The 16,623-nt window shown below is 36.9% G+C and overlaps 2 protein-coding genes across 2 annotated transcripts in view; one reads left to right on the top strand and one right to left on the bottom strand.

Annotated features, from left to right (window-relative positions):
• Positions 1-286: 286 nt before the first annotated feature.
• Positions 287-3,464, top strand: LOC127281060 (uncharacterized). The gene is made up of 2 exons (XM_051304549.1): positions 287-1,594; positions 1,749-3,464. Exons 1-2 carry the CDS (start codon positions 287-289, stop codon positions 3,462-3,464), a joined length of 3,024 nt encoding a protein of 1,007 aa, XP_051160506.1.
• The window catches only part of LOC127281042 (josephin-2), a 131,868-nt gene continuing 116,235 nt past the window's right edge, over positions 991-16,623 (bottom strand). Inside the window, exon 5 of the transcript XR_007842921.1 lies at positions 991-1,003. The gene's annotated coding sequence lies outside the window, so the exon portion shown is untranslated. The remainder of the gene's footprint in view (positions 1,004-16,623) is intronic.

Raw genomic sequence — 16,623 nt, 5'->3', positions numbered from 1 at the left:
ACCAGGGCTGTACCAGATTGAAAGTCCAAAAGCAACAGCCCAAAAAACAGCACTGGGCTGGGTTATTTCGGGAACTGTTGAAACCGAGTTTGCACGGCGGGCGGAACCAACTACTTCAAGAACAGTTTCGTCAATGCATTGCGCATCGTCAGAAAATATTCAAGACGAACTGCAACGCTTTTAGGAATTTGAAGCCATCCCAAACAATAAGGTGATCAAGCCAGATGACGAAAGTTGCGAAAACCACTTCGCTAATACACACACACGAACCCCTGAATGCCAGTACATGGTCCGTCTCCCCATCAAGTGTCAACCTCCAGAGGCTGCAGCTGAAACCAGAAGACTAGCTGCAAGCAGCCTAATTGGAACAGAGCGTCGATTTAAGCAAGATATCAAGTTATCCGAAGCCTACTGCGAGTTCATGGATAAATACGAATCAGACGGTCACATGAAGAGAGTGCCAGAGGAGGAATTGAACAACCCAAAGGCTTGGTACATACCACACCACGCAGTAGTCCAACAAACAAATAACTTGGATTGGAAATTACGAGTGGTGTTTAACGCATCAAGGTTAACCTCTCAGAAAAAATGCCTTAATGACTTCCTGCATGCTGGACCTGCTCTACAGAACGACATTGGCCTCATACTATTAAACTTGCGCAGACACAGAGTCGTTTTCACCGCGGACATAGTAAAAATGTTCCGCCAGATCCTCGTTCATCCGGAAGACCGCGATCTACAACGAATTCTTTGGCGATCAACTCCGGAGAAACCCATCGAAGAATATCGGCTCTGCACCGTCACATATGGCACGGCGTGCGCGCCATATCTCGCCATCCGCACCTTGCAACAACTTTCGATCGATGAAGGAGCTCAATTTCCACTTGGAGCGGACTGTTTGCTAGATAACACCTATGTCGACGATATCTTCGACGGCGATGATGACGTCCTACACGCTGAGAAGAAACGAGATCAAGTGATAGATCTCTGTGCGAAGGGGAACCTTAAGTTAGATAAATGGGCAGTAAACCACCCCGACCTACATCCTTCATCTTGCGCACCACCATCCTCGGAGATCATCGACAAAAACACAGTTTTTAAGACTCTGGGGATACTTTGGGATTCAAGAGTCGACTACTTTGCTTTCAACAATCCCCAAAAAACACACATCTCGGAGGATGCAACAAAAAGAATTATTTCCTCTACCATTGCCAAGCTGTACGACCCTTTGGGCTGGCTCGCACCTATCACAGTGGTCGCCAAGATCATGCTCCAAGATATCTGGATACTCAGAATTGACTGGGATGTTGAACTCCCTACTGAAGTGCAAGAGCGCTGGACGCAGTACTATCAATCCCTAGCTGGATTATCAGGTATCCAGATACCACGCTGGCTGGGAAGCTTTTCGAATTCGCTGATCGAACTCCATGGCTTCTCAGATGCTTCCACTCGAGCCTACGCCGCAGCGGTCTACGTGCGAGTTCTTAAATACAAAGAGGACGCTCAAGTTACACTTCTTGCAGCGAAGTCCAAAGTCGCTCCTATTAAGACTGCAACAATACCGAAGCTAGAACTCTGTGAAGCTGCTCTCCTAGTAAAGCTCTTAAAATACGTCTTAAAGACGGCTGACCTTTCTAAATACTGTACCTGTGACGGCTTGGAGTGACAGTCAAGTCACTCTAGCCTGGATCAATCAGCATCCATCCAAATGGAAAACCTTCATTGCGAACCGCGTCTCCTACATTCAGACTGAACTGCCTTCGGTGAAATGGAGACACGTGCCTAGCCAAGAAAATCCGGCTGACCTAGCGACACGAGGTCTTCAACCAGAGACCCTGCAAGAAAATAATCTTTGGTGGCATGGTCCACAATGGCTGTCCCTATCACCGGTTAATTGGCCTTCTCAATCCCAAGGTCACGATACCAATAGCGAGGAAGTGCAAGCGTTCCTTACTGTCGAAGCTGAAGTCAACAATGAGATTCTTTCGAGATTCTCCTCTCTGCAACGACTTATTAGAGTTGTAGCATTCTGCCTGAGAGTGTTCCAGAACTTTAGAGCAAAAGGCTCTGGAAACTCTTTCAAGGATACGGCCCTTTCCTTGACCGAGATAGAATCTGCCAGATCGACGGTCTTAGCGATAGCGCAGAGGAAGACATTCTCTGAGGAGATAGATTCTCTGAAAAACGGGAGAAACATTCCCAAACATAGTAAACTCCGCAATCTCAACCCCTTTTTGGACAAAGCAGGAATCCTCCGAGTTGGTGGACGTTTGAAACACTCTTCTCTAGTCTTCTCCTCGAAGCATCCACCGATTCTCCCAAAAGATTCACCACTGACCCCCTTGTACGTGAACTTAGCGCACAAGGTCTCGTGTCATGGAGGGCCAAAGCTAACCCTCAGCATCCTTCGAAACTTAGTGTGGATTGTTGGTGCAGCTTCACTAGTGAGAAAACTGGTACGCACGTGCGTGCCCTGCCACCGAATTAAACCTCGCTTCCCGACGCAGCTCATGGGTGATCTGCCACCTGCAAGGATCGAACCGGCTCGTCCATTTACAAACTGCGGCCTTGACTATGCCGGACCCTTTCAACTGCGGGCCACCAAAGGCCGTGGATTCAAATCCTACAAAGGATACATTGTAGTCTTCGTTTGCTTCGCTACGAAGGCGATCCACTTGGAAGCGGTGAGTGATATGACGACTTCAACCTTTCTAGCAGCTTATCGCAGGTTTACAGGAAGAAGAGGTCTTTGTCGACGACTGTACAGCGACAACGGAACAACATTTCAAGGGGCTGACAGAGAACTAAGATCCATGTTTAAAAGGGGATCCACATTCTACATGGAAGCCGCAGCAGCCTTCGCGAACGACGGAGCGACATGGAGCTTCATCCCCCCAAACTCACCTCACTTCGGTGGACTCTGGGAGTCCGGAGTGAAATCTGCAAAGCACCATTTGGCTCGACTGATGATCTCCCGGACATTTACGTTTGAAGAGTTTAGCACCCTTCTCACCGAAATAGAAGCCTGCCTGAACTCAAGGCCTTTATGTGCCATGTCAACTGATCCCGAGGATCTTAACGCTCTAACCCCTGCACACTTTCTGATCGGAAGTACATTGGCAATGATCCCTAACGAAGAACCACCGAAAGTACCTGACAACCGATTAAGCCGCTACGAACTTATTCAAAAAATAAGGAACAACTTTTGGAGAAAATGGTCCCAGGAGTACTTACAGTCACTGCAAGTTAGAGGCAAATGGCAGCAATCTTCAGACAATCTAAGTGTAGATCAGTTAGTACTCATCCAGGACAATCGATGTCCTCCCGCGAAGTGGCCTTTGGGAAGAGTGGTTGCGGTTCATCCGGGAGCTGACGGGAAGGTCCGAGTGGCTACAGTGAAAACAATTCACGGAACATATCGTCGCCCTATCGTGCGACTTAGCCCAATACCGCCACCTTTTTAGACAGGAAAAAGTGTCATTTGTCCTGCGGACAAGGCGGGCGGGAATATTTGGGTTTCGAAGTAGATTTCAGGTACCTGGCGACTTGAGAGGCCTGGTTGCCTGGGATTGGTCGGCTCTGGAAGGGCCGAGTAGGTCGACTTTCCCTCTCTTCTAATTGTTCTCTAGAATTCAAGGGAAACTGACCAGCGTGCTGGCAGTATTGTCTCGCGTTCTCGCTTTAGACGGTCGCTCAAGCGGATTTTGTTAAAAACCAGTTGAACCCTATTGTTCTTTTTCGTTAAAGTGTTGTTCTCGATTAATTTTTCTACTTTTGTATCGTTTGCGTTTCTTTCTTGTACACGGGGCTGTCCCCCCTCTTAGACAACCCCCCGGGTTGTCCGGAAGAAACGGAACAGTGCGGAAGTGTAAGGACGCGAACGTTTAAAAACAGTGTTTGCCTTAGTTTAATTTTACTTTTTCTTTCTTTTATTATTTTTATTTTGTTTGTTCATACCTAGTTTCTAAACTATAGATTAAACTCTGACACGATGGCTTAATGAAAAAACTATTAATGATAGCTATCCACTGCCAAATATCACGGAAATTTTTGATCAGGTTGGAGGAGCTAAATATTATTCCATTTTAGATTTAGCAAAAGGTTTCCTTCAAATAAAATTGGATCCTATAGATTCGCATAAAACTGCATTTAGTACACCCTTCGGACATTATCAATTTGTTAGAATGCCTTTTGGACTTAAAACTGCTCCATCTACGTTTCAAAGATTAATGGATACCGTTCTTCAGGGACTCCAAGGTGAAACGTTATTTGTTTATTTAGACGATATTGTCATATATGCTAACAGTATTGAAGAACATGATAGAAAGTTCCATCAATTAATGGAAAGATTAGTTCAAGCAAATCTGAAATTGCAAACGGATAAATGCGAATTTTTACGGACAGAAGTTAGTTATCTTGGTCATAAATTAAGTAAAGATGATCTTAGTCCTGACCCTAAAAAAATTGAAGCGGTAAAGAAATTTCCTGTACCAATTAACATTCGCAAAATACACTTAAATCTCGTTATAACGACAAGGTCGGGACTTTAAAATCTCGATATAACGATGACAAGAGGGGCCCCCACTTCACATTCTATTTAAAAACGTGAATTTATCTGTAACCAACTTTACAATATGTCAAATTTGTTTGACATTTAATATAAACATTCTTTAGTGTATACATATACGAATGATATTAATTTCCAATTATGGAATCGGAAAAAAAGTAAGTAATTTCTGATTATTTTATAAGTGAAATTACAAGGTTTCAAAAAATAAATATTTGTTTGTAATTACCGAAATATTGCGGTTAAACTAATTAAGTAGACAGTTGAATAAAATGTTCAGGTTAAATGTTTAGGTTCAATAAAGCTAAAAGTTAATTAATTTTAAGTTTATTTATAAATTAAAAAATTAACAACATTATTGTTTATTAAATTAAATAAAAATGTTCAAATATATACATACCTTTTAACAACTAAATTCTACTTAATTTTTTTTCTAATTTTACGATAATCACCAAATATGTAATAGTTGGTTACTATTTAACCTCATACAAGTTAATTGAGCAACAAAAAACTTTTTAAATTGATGAATCTAATAGCTTACATATTTAAATTCGATCGTGTTTTTTTTAAATTGGTGGGGGTAAAGGGGACAAATTTTTGTCGTTATATAAAGAGTTTTGGTGTTCGTAATAACAAGCGAACGTTGTATCGAGATTCGTTATAACGAGATTCGAGTGTACGAGAATTCCTTGGATTAGCCGGTTATTATCGTAGATTTATAAAAAAATTTTCTCAAATTGCCAAACCCCTAACCAAATTACTGCAAACAGATACTGAATTCAAATGGAACGAAAAATGCGATGAATCATTCAATGAATTGAAAAATCTTCTATGCAATGCCCCTCTTCTACAATTCCCTGAATTAGATAAACCCTACAATATTACTACTGATGCATCAGGTTATGCAATTGGAGGCGTTTTATCACAGGGTGAAATAGGTAAAGATAAACCTATCGCGTATTTTTCTCGTGTTCTTCGAGGTCCAGAATTAAACTATGAAGTTTATGAAAAAGAAGCAAAAGCCGCAGTTGATTCTGTTGCAGCCTTCAGATCTTATGTGTATTGTAGAAAAATTAACATATACACAGATCATCAACCGTTAATTTGGTTTAAATCAGCTGATTTAAACACTCGTGTCCAAAAATGGCGTTTCAAGTTATCTGAATATGATTATAACATCTTTCATAAACAGGGAAAAATGAATAATAACGCTGATGCTTTATCGAGAAATCCTATAGAAGTTATAACTACTAATGTTGTAACGAGAGCCCAGAAAAGGATACAGGATACGATTGTCGAAATAAATCCTGTTCCCAAAAACCCAAGTTCTGTAGAAAAACAATCCCCAATTGAGAAACAACAAAATTTAGAAGAAATAAATCCCATTATCGAACCTCTTGAGATAAAATCCTCTAAAACTAGATACCCAAAACGAAATTCAGAAAAACCCAAACCCACGTATATAGAAAGTGATGAAGATTCTGACGAAGAAGAAATAGCAAAAGCTAAACCACTCCCGATCAATAGAAAAAGAAAAGAGGTACACTTTGCCCCAGATGATCAATTAAAGTTAAGCAAAGAAATTGTTGAATCTTTTCCTGTCCCTAAACTTAGGGATAAAAATATAAATGATTCAAATTTGTCTAGTTCTGATTCGAATTCAGATTCTGAAGATTCAGATTTAGTAGAAACTTGTTCTGATACTGCAAAATGAATGATCATTAAAACTAGGGAACCAATTCAATTTCGTAGCGACAATGTAGCGTATTTCACTACCACAAATGGTACACCTTGCGGTGAAGGTGCTAAAAAATTACTAGAAAACAAAAAAATAAACCCACGACAAAAATTGACATTAGGAGAAATTGAAGAAGTGAAAAATAAAAATAATAGATTCTTCTTTCCCTTATGTTTAAGAGGAGAAGAAAAACAATCCTTATCACACATTCGCGATAATATTTTAAAATTATTTAAAAAATTAAAAGAAAAACTTGAAAATTTAGATCAAAACGAATTTTCCATTGCCAAGAGTACTGAAATTGAAGGTTTAACTTGGATAGAAATCCTTAACTTGTTAGATTTAACATTTCGAGGAACTCAAATTACAATTTTAGTATGCTACGGTACTATAACATATGTTCCAATGGATAAACGTGATGAAATCTTTTATGAATCTCACAAATGTCCATTAGCAGGTCATAAAGCGGTCAGTAAAACTTACAACCGCATTAAACAAAAATATTTTTGGGAAAAATTAAAAGAAGATGTTGCTCGAAGGATACAACAATGTTTAGATTGCCAATTAAAAAAATTAGTCAGATTAAAAACCAAGCAACCAATGGTAATAACAGACACACCAGGGGTCGCTTTGGATAAAATTGCAATGGACATTGTTGGTCCTCTTAAAATCACATCCAAAGGTAATGAATACATTCTTACCATACAAGATCTATTTTCCAAATTTTGTTTAGCAATTCCATTATCAAATACTCTGTCTAGCACGATTGCTGATGCTTTTATTAAAAAATTCATTTGCATATTCGGTGCTCCTAAAATTGTTTTAACAGATCAGGGACGAAATTTCTTAAGCGAATTGATGACTAGAGTAGCCAAACGATTCAGAATAAAAAAACTTCGAACAACAGCCTTTCATCCTCAATCCAATGGTTCTTTAGAACGATCACATCATTCGCTTGGTGAATTTTTAAAACAATATACGGATATAGATAATGAATGGGACGAATGGTTAGATATAGCCATATTAAGCTACAACACTAGTACTCACGAAAGTACAAAACATACGCCGTACGAAGTGATTTTCGGTCGTTTAGCTCGTCTCCCCTCTAGTGAACCCTTACGCGAAGGTGACTTAAATCCTACTTTTAAAGGATATATTAATGAATTAGTATCCAGACACAATGGCATTCAAAAACTTGTGTACGACAATCAAGTTACCTCCAAAGAGAAATCAAAAATCCTTTACGATAAAACTATTAATCCCGTAAATTTTAAATTAGGTGATTATGTCTTTCTTTTATCCGGACCAACACCTGGCAAATTCGGAAACTATTATAATGGTCCCTATAAAATAGTAGAAATTCTGAATAAACAAAACATTAAAATTCAAATAAAAAAGGAATTTAAAATAGTACATGCAAACAGACTCAGAATTTCTCACATTAATCCTAAATAAAATTTTATAATTGTATATATCAGAAATTAATCTAGATATAAAGTTGTATTACAGATGGATTTCTTAGTATATTTCTTATTGCTTACCCATTTTTCAACTGTGTGGTCAATAATAGGCTACGATTGTGGTGTAGGAGAATTAAACATTACTACGATCTCACTCTTACAAGTTGGAGAGTGTGAAATTCTAAAAAATGAGATACAGACCACTGATACACAGATCCAATTATTACAAATTAGTGAATACTCGGAAGTTATGGTTAAACAATGTAAAGTAAAGATTCACCGTATCATCTACTATTGTGGAATGCATTCACATATATCTGTGGTTCACAACGGTATGAATGAATACATCATGGAAACAAATAAAGACGTTTGCGATATAGCACACTCTACGGGTATGTTCAAAGTAACAGACTCACACACAATAATAGGGTTAAAGGTAAATAACACAGTTAGACATCCGGTAACACTAAAAGGTACAATAGGAAGTGATGGGTCTTGTAGCGGCGAAGGTTATTCTGATCCTTTTGGTTCTTAGAAAAATGTTGTAGTACAAGCGTCAATTACAATTACACTTTCAGAGCATTTAGCAGTTGTAAAATTAGATTCAAATAACATAATTTTGAAAACAGGAACTGTTTGTAGTTTCTCCGAAGAAAGATGCATAAATCATGATTCAGAATATACATATTGGAGATCTTTACCTAATGACTATTGTAAATTCGATAAATATAACATTTTGTATGAAGGTATAGCCAGTAAAATGGTTGATCTTGATATTTTTAATCCCCAAACCGTGTACGCTGTAACCACAGGTGAAATAACCTTTGCATTAACTTCTAAATCAATCGAATATGTATGTGGATATAGCTTAATCAAAACCGAACACCCCAAACTTATAATTTTCGAGAAGAAGGGAGGAGATAGTTTTGCTAAAAAAAACATATAGCTACCTCTAATTTAGATATTTTTACTTATGTAAACTCAAAATTTGTTAACGTTGAAAAACATATTAGGACGCAAATGAAAAGCCTATACGCCGATATTGTACAACAAAAATGTAAATTAGAACAACAAACCATCAAAAATTCTTTGTCATTAGCCGTAATAGCACCACATCAATTTGCCTTCGATATAATGAACAATCCGGGTTACATGGCTCTTGTTGCAGGTGAAGTGGTTCATATAATCAAGTGTACACCAGTAGAAGTGAAGATTCAGCATGGAGAGAACTGCTTCATGGCGCTCCAGGTGACTAGAAATAATAAGACCTTTTTCCTTACCCCAAGGACACATGTTTTAAAAACAACAGGAACTCAAACAATATGCAATAGCTTATTGCCATCATTATACCAAGTTAATGAAAATTGGTATAAAATTCTACCAATGCCAGTGGAAGCACGAGCACCAGTGATCTTTCAACCATCTAAAACAAATGAATGGAAATATTTAAATCCAGGAGAATTGGCCACAAGTGGAATTTACTCCGAAGAAGAAATAGAGAAATTGAAAGAGAAGCTAATGTTCCCCGTGGAAAAGCCTTCAGTATTAAATGATTTAGCAATGGGCATGTGAGGTCACAGAACTGTAACTAATGGTCACGGACTTCTCAATCTATTCAATGAAGAACACAGGTGTCTGGAACGAAAAAAAAGTTTGCCTACGATGCCAAAAAAAATCATTGTTACCAGGTGGTCTCTTAGCACCCCCTGAAGCAAGAAAACTCAACCCGAAAATCGTAGCTGTTCATGTAAGGTGAAATTACCCCTTTATGGGGGTCATTTTGGGATTTTTTCAGAAAAAATTGTTTTTTAAGTATCATAAATAAGTTTTAAAATATTTTGAAGTGTTTTATTTGTGTGTGAGTGTTTATAGGACCTTATTTTCTAGATACAAGCCGTGAAAAAAATTTTAATAAAAAGTAAACTCGAATTCTTAACTTTTCTTTTACACATGTGACGATTTTGGATAATTAACATGTTTATATATATGTGACGTTCCATGAGGAAAGGGACCTTAGCTGCAAAAAAATGAAAATTGAGTTTTTGATATCAGTCGATAGATCTTGAGTTGCTCTTTCAGATACAAAAGTTAAAAATTGTACTTTTCTATTTAGTTTTTTTGTTATAAAGCATTAATCATGACCATGTTAATCGCGTTCCAGCACGGACTACAGAAACCATCCCCACCACTTCTACACTAGTATACTTGTCGTAAGCGTGAGCTGTAGGAACGATGTAGTAGTAAGGTGGTGGGGCTGATTTTCGATGGAGGGTCTCAACCAATCAGGGACGGTCTACTTTAAATACCTTTTCTGGAAAATGCGTCTATTGCAGCTAAGGTCCCTTTCCTCATGGAACGTCACATATGCATGTATGCCCGTACGTATTTGCACTTTCTTTTTTTTATATCGTGTTTGCAAAGCGTTTCTGTTTATACAAACTGTCAAAAGTTTTCACGTTTATAGTTTAAATTAAATCATATCAGTACCAAAAGAAAAATTCCTATCAAAATGAATGTACTGATATCCGAAAGAAAAAGAAAATGATATTTTCGAATCTTTGCAGTGTTATCGACATATATGTATATACGTAGGTTAACATCGGAAAAATTTGGAATTAGGCATTTTGCATTTCCTTGCGAATGTCAAGCACAGTAATTTTTAATAGAAATTTCTCTTTGTTCAGTGCGTTATTTTTATTAAATAGTTATATCAAGAAATATTTTTAAATTTTATTATTAATAATAAATTGTGAGATGGACATTGTGTGAACTTTGAAAAATCAAAATGCCTTATTCTTGTGATCATCGTTGTGACCATGAAGAGAATAGAAAGAAAATTTGTGCACCATGCGGGAGAAAAATTAATCTCGGGAATAATAAAATTGATTACTTCAAAATTGCAGAAAATATCGAAAAGCGTATACAGCAATTTATCAATGCTAAATTTTCTGTCTCTGATCCTAGATATCCTCTAAGCATTTGTTGTAATTGTCGGAAAATACTTGCAGAACACAGCGAAAATAATTTCCAGAGACCTTTCAAAACAATGCCGAATTATAAAGACATTTTATTGCCAAAAAAAACTAGATCGAGTGATGAAAATGTAATTTGTCAATGTTATATTTGTTTGACAGGACGACATAAAGGATCAATCAATATGAAAAAAAATTTGAAAGTTGGGGAAAGCTTGAATTTATCTTTGAAAATTGAAAAAAATACAGGGCAGTTTGGATCGCAAAATTCAAAAGTGTCCGAGTTAACACCAGTAATACCGAAAGAACAGAAAAAAATTTTCAAAACATTATGCAGTCAATGTCTTCAAAAAAGCGGAAAGGGCATTTCGCATACCTGTAAAAAGAATTCTCATCCAGAAATCAATACCTCCTCATTATTCAAAGCAAATTTCAGAAAAGGCTAAAGTTTTGGAAGATTTTTATAAATGTGAAATATTAGACTTTGATGTTGATAAAAGTAAAGTTCAACAAAAGAGACCTGTAGTCTGGTGCAATTGTGAAGAAATCCTGGAAGAAATAATAGAAAAACGAAGTTTAATTGGTAACTGTGTTATCAAAATAATGGCAGATGGCGGTCAGGGATTTTTTAAAGTGTGTATGACTATATTGCCAGAGGGGTATGTTTCTGATCCAGATTTAGCTGCAGATATTCCTCCAGGAAAGAAAATGAAGGTTGATAAATTAACCAGTGTTCACAAGTTAAATATGCTGTGTATTGTGCCTCAAATCAAAGAAAGTTACGAGAATGTCCAAAAATTATTCGATTTGATAAAAATCAACGATATTCCGTTTAAGTTTGTGGCAGATTTTAAATTGCTTTTAATCATCAATGGACAACAAACTGCTTCGGCTAGCTTCCCTTGTCCATATTGCTTCGTATCTTTAGAACAGTTAAAAACTCGGTTTGATCTCGAAAATGATAAAGAAGATTTTGTGTTGAAAATGTACGGCGATTTGCGACAAGATTACCAGAAATTTATCGCTCTCGGTGGTGATAAGAAATCGGCCAAAGTGAATAATAGCACCGTCAACCCTCCGTTGTTTGATGAGCCCGATGACATGCCTGTTATTGAAAAGTGCGTAACGCCAGAGTTACATATATTGCAAGGTCTAGTTAACCACATTTTTTGGAAGGGCTTAGTGCCTCTTTTGGGAAAAGAAAAAGCATTACTCTGGCCGCAGCATTTAAAGTTAGTATCTAAAAGTTACCATGGTGATTCTTTTGAAGGTAATGCCTGCAGAAAGATGTTGAAAAACCCTGATTTTTTACTCAGTAATGTAATTTGTGGTCATATTGGTGCTTCGCTAGCCCCGGTTCCGTATGTGTCGGCTTTTAAAGTTCTCGATAAAATAGTTCATGATTGTTTTTCGAATATCAGACTTGGCGGAAATTTAAGTATGTACATAACTGACTTGAAAAAGTCTCTCGCGGGGACAAAAGTAAGTGAATCATTGAAGATACATGTATGCCTGAATCATCTTGAGCAATCTCTAGAGTTTTTGAAGCGAGAAGAAGGATTTGGCATTTGGTCTGAACAAGCTGGAGAATCAATCCATCGCGAATTTTTGAAGTTCTGGAACCGACGAAAGTTAAATAATATCATGGATCCCAATTATTCGGTGAAATTGAAGGAAGCGGTCGTAGACTTCTCTTCGAAACACATTTAGAGAAGGTTATTTTTACTATTCTAATTAGTAATCAGATCTAATAAACACTTTTTATGTTAAATAAATTTGTGATTTTTGGATATATACAATATTATAAAAATTTTCAAACATATCTTGCTGCTTTTTGAAATTGATTTCTTTTTAAATGTTTTCAATGAATCTTTACTATTGGAAAAATGTTTCAATCGCTTTTATCAAGAAAATAAGGCTATATAAAATCACACACACACATATTTAAATCATCAAAATAATTTAAAACTTATTTGTGATACTTGAAAAATAATTTTTTCTGAAAAAATCCCAAAATGACCCCCATAAAGGGGTAATTTTATCCTACATGAACAGCTACGATTTTCGGGTTGAGTTTTCTTGCTTCAGGGGGTGCTAAGAGACCACCTGGCAACAATGATTTTTTTTGGCATCGTAGGCAAACTTTTTTTTCTTTCCAGACAACTGTGAGAAGTTGTTGAAAAATTCGTTGACAACACTTGGAACAAATTGTGGAACAAATTTATAACATTTGGAACTGCAAGCGCAGGAGTATTTGCAATCATGACCATCTTCCATCTTCTGAAATCAGTCATCAACACTTTGGTACATGGTTATACACTATTTTCAATCTATGGTTGGTCAATACATCTATTAGGAGCAATATTTAGTTCCATTGCTCATCCCTTAGTACATCTGGGGACTAGACCACCAGCAGAAGAAATACCATTGGAAACAGTTACAGTTCCTAATAATCCCAACCATTCAGAAGAAGCTTCAACCACCATTAAACCAAATACACCCACTAATTCCCCAAGTGATCATGAAACGTCATCAACTCATTTGTATCCAGTAACTATGATACAACAACAACAACAACAATGATTCTTTGCTTTAAAGTGAATACTTGACTGTAGGAATTAACTCACAAACAACAAGCCTAACCTTAAATTGTTCAAATTATATAAACTTATGAAAATTAGTATTGTATTCATGCTCAGGCTATGGCCAATGCATAGTTAATGTAGATAAAACGGGCAGCAAATTTGAAGATAATATTGCTGCTCAATTTCAGGTCATCCCGCAAGTCCTGGAAAGCATGCGCCAGGCTTGCAAAAAGCAAAAAAATATTAGCCGAGGCGTTCAGGATGGCATGACGGCTCTGGAGGAGGCGTTCGAGATAATTCGCAGTAATCTGCGTTTTATTTCAGGGCCCTTCGGAAAACCGGAGCCGTCTACCCTAGTTCTCAGGGCGCCGGTGCTGATGAGAAATGTAGCAACTACGATGAGTAGTGAAAAAGATAGAAGAAAACGCGGCAGAGAGGGACCGGATGCTGGCACTCAGCCGGAGACACCCAAGCGCATTAGGAGCGGAGATGTTCCTCCTTTTGTGAGGGATGTCCAGTCGAAGGCTGGGAATTTTGCTGCAACGGAGGCCTTGAAAGCCACCTGCGCTGCGGTTGCTTCCGGAAGTGCTACAACGGAAGGTGATAACTTTGAAGTCTTCACACATAAAAAACGGCAGGCCCGAAAAGAGAAAGCCTCCAAGAAAAAGAAGAAAGAAGAGGCTCAGAAGCGTCCTTTAAGGATAAGAGCTACAGAGGCAGTTAAGATTTCGGCAAAAGATTCAGAGTCTTACGCCGAAATCTTAAAATTGATGAACAGTTCGGTCAAACCAGAGGATACTGGCACCGAAATTCTAAGAATTAGGAGAACTCTTAATAAAGAAGTTCTCCTGGTTGTAAAAAAAGGAGGTGAAACCTCTAAATTCGCAAGAGCGATTACATCTGCACTGTGTGACAAGGCAGATGTTACAGCTCTCGTGAATAAGAGGACCCTCGAGATTGGATATCTCGATGAAACTACTTCTGAGGAGGAGGTTGTTTCATCATTGAGGGATAAGATGGGAAAGCCCGACCTGGATGTAACGTGTCGGCTTCTACCACGTTTTGGCGGGACGATGGTTGCACTGGTGAGTTTGACGGAAGCAGAGAGTGACTCTCTTCTTAGTCTTGGCAAGATTCGGATTGGCTGGATTAATGCTCCCATCCGAAAGCATCTACAAGTTCAAAGATGCAAAAAGTGTCTTATTTTTGGACACACGACCATAGCATGCAAAGGCCCAGACAGAACTAAAAACTGTCGGGGATGCGGCAGCGAAGGTCACTTTGCTAAGACTTGCTCGGTCAAGAAACCAAAGTGCCTTACATGCATGGACTTGAAAAAAACAGAAATGGACCACGCCGCCGGGTGCAATTCTTGCCCGGTTTACAACGAGGAACTGGCGAAGCTGAAAAGGGCAAACCCTTGAAGCTTTTACAGGTTAACCTGCATACAAGTAAGGTTGCACAGGTCCTCCTGATGCAAACAGCCAGGGAAAATGAGATCGATATCCTGTTCTGCAGTGAGCAGTATCGAGGAGGCGATCTCGCTCCCTGGTATCAGGACAAGGCGAAGAGAGCCGCTATCAAGGTGTGCAATCCAGAATTGGGGGTTGATAAGTTCCTGGAGACGAGCAGTGGATTTGTTTGGGTGGAGGTGGCTAACATACGTATGTATAGCTGTTACTTCTCGCCAAACGATCCACTGAAGGCGCTTCTACAACAACTTGCATCAGTACCAGTATCTGAACTTGCTTTGCATTTGCTCTGCATGAGACTTGCAAAGTGCGCGCGCAACGTCTCCAGGTTTCACGTTCCGCTCATTCCTGAAGTTTAGTAATTTAAAATTAATTCAGTTTTAAATATGTTACAAAAAACTTTAATATTTAATAAAATATTAGTAAATATGTAATGTTTATAAAATATTATTTGTTGTTGCTAAATTTTTTAGTACAAGGAATAAATAGCAGGTGTTATAAATTTTAAACAGTATTTGTTTCCTTTTCTTTACATAAAAAAGTTTATTATTTACAAACAAGAATAATAATAAATATATTACAAAATGCAGTAATAAGACTTCTTCTTCTCGGATGGGACTCATGTTTTTGAGATTTACGAAAGTCATGTATAAAATACGATTACATATTTTTGAATAGATTTTAAAATTGTATTTTGTATTATATACAATAATTCTCGTTGAAGCATTTATTATATATTCTTAAGGAAGAATTGGTTAAATAATTATTTTAGGACAATTAAGTATTAACCAAGGACAGGGTTGCCACTAATATTCAATTTTATTTATTCCTGAATTTTCATTTTTTTTCTGTAAAAAAATTCCCTGACCATCCCAGGTTTTTCTCTGACCGATATTGATTTGAAATTAAACAGATTAAGGTGCAGCATAAAGTAAATTAAAAACAAGGAACTCTGCAAACTTAAAAATGTATTTAAAATTATACAATAATAATTGTTAATTATTCTAATAAAGAAGACACTATTAATTCAATTTTATATTTATTTATTTTGATTCAAAAAGATCTCTTAATTTGAGAAAACAATTTTTTTTTTATTTTGAGGAACTTTTTGCCAAGCGTCATACAGCACGTCTATATAACGCTGTGAAAGCTGGTCATCAATAATCTGATTGTTTTCCGATTGATCAGAACCTTGAGTAACGGATTGAATGCCTTCCGATTGATCGAAACCTTGGGCCGGGAAATGTTGAAATATATTGTCTGAAATGTATAAAAAAAGACAGTTATCCCTCATATACAAATATTTGTATCACGTATGTTTAAATCAATTCAGATTTAACTTGAGCAGATAACGCAATATTACTGTTTAAAAGTAAAATGTGTTCAATTTACCTTCACTCCTTTCAACATCAGACATCTCTTCGTTTCCCTTGCCATAAGGGAGAGTACTGATTGTTCTAAAAAAATGATACATGGCTTATTTACTTGTTTGAAAGTGTTAAAAGAATATTTTGAAAAAATCCAAAATATTAATTTTTGAATAATAAAAATATTAACTATTTTATAAATATTGGTAAAATATATACGTTATATACATGAATCGATTCGTTTTTTACAAGGAATACAACTCTGACAAAATTTACTTAAAACTTTCATAATGAAAAAAGTTATTTCAAAAAATAGAAAAAAAAATTATTTTAAAAATCATAAAAATTATTTAATGTATAGATTTTAAGTAAAATTAAGACTTTATAGAGGTTAATTGATTCATTTCATTGAGAGAAATCAGTTACAAAAAAAATTAAATTTAGTGTAAAAATTTTTTTGTT

This window comes from Leptopilina boulardi, unplaced genomic scaffold, assembly GCF_019393585.1.
Source record: "Leptopilina boulardi isolate dan_hultmark-lab unplaced genomic scaffold, ZJU_Lbou_2.1 LbouV2_262, whole genome shotgun sequence".
NCBI lineage: Eukaryota > Metazoa > Arthropoda > Insecta > Hymenoptera > Figitidae > Leptopilina > Leptopilina boulardi.
Note: the sequence above shows the minus strand (reverse complement) of the source record. Positions and strands in the feature narration are given on the sequence as shown.

Excerpts from the sequence above, each read along its gene's own strand:
- LOC127281060 (XM_051304549.1), top strand. The coding sequence starts at position 287 with ATGGTCCGTCTCCCCATCAAGTGTCAACCTCCAGAGGCTGCAGCTGAA. Across the intron at positions 1,595-1,748 it reads TCTGTGAAGCTGCTCTCCTA|ACTGAACTGCCTTCGGTGAA; the intron begins GTAAAGCTCTTA and ends TCCTACATTCAG.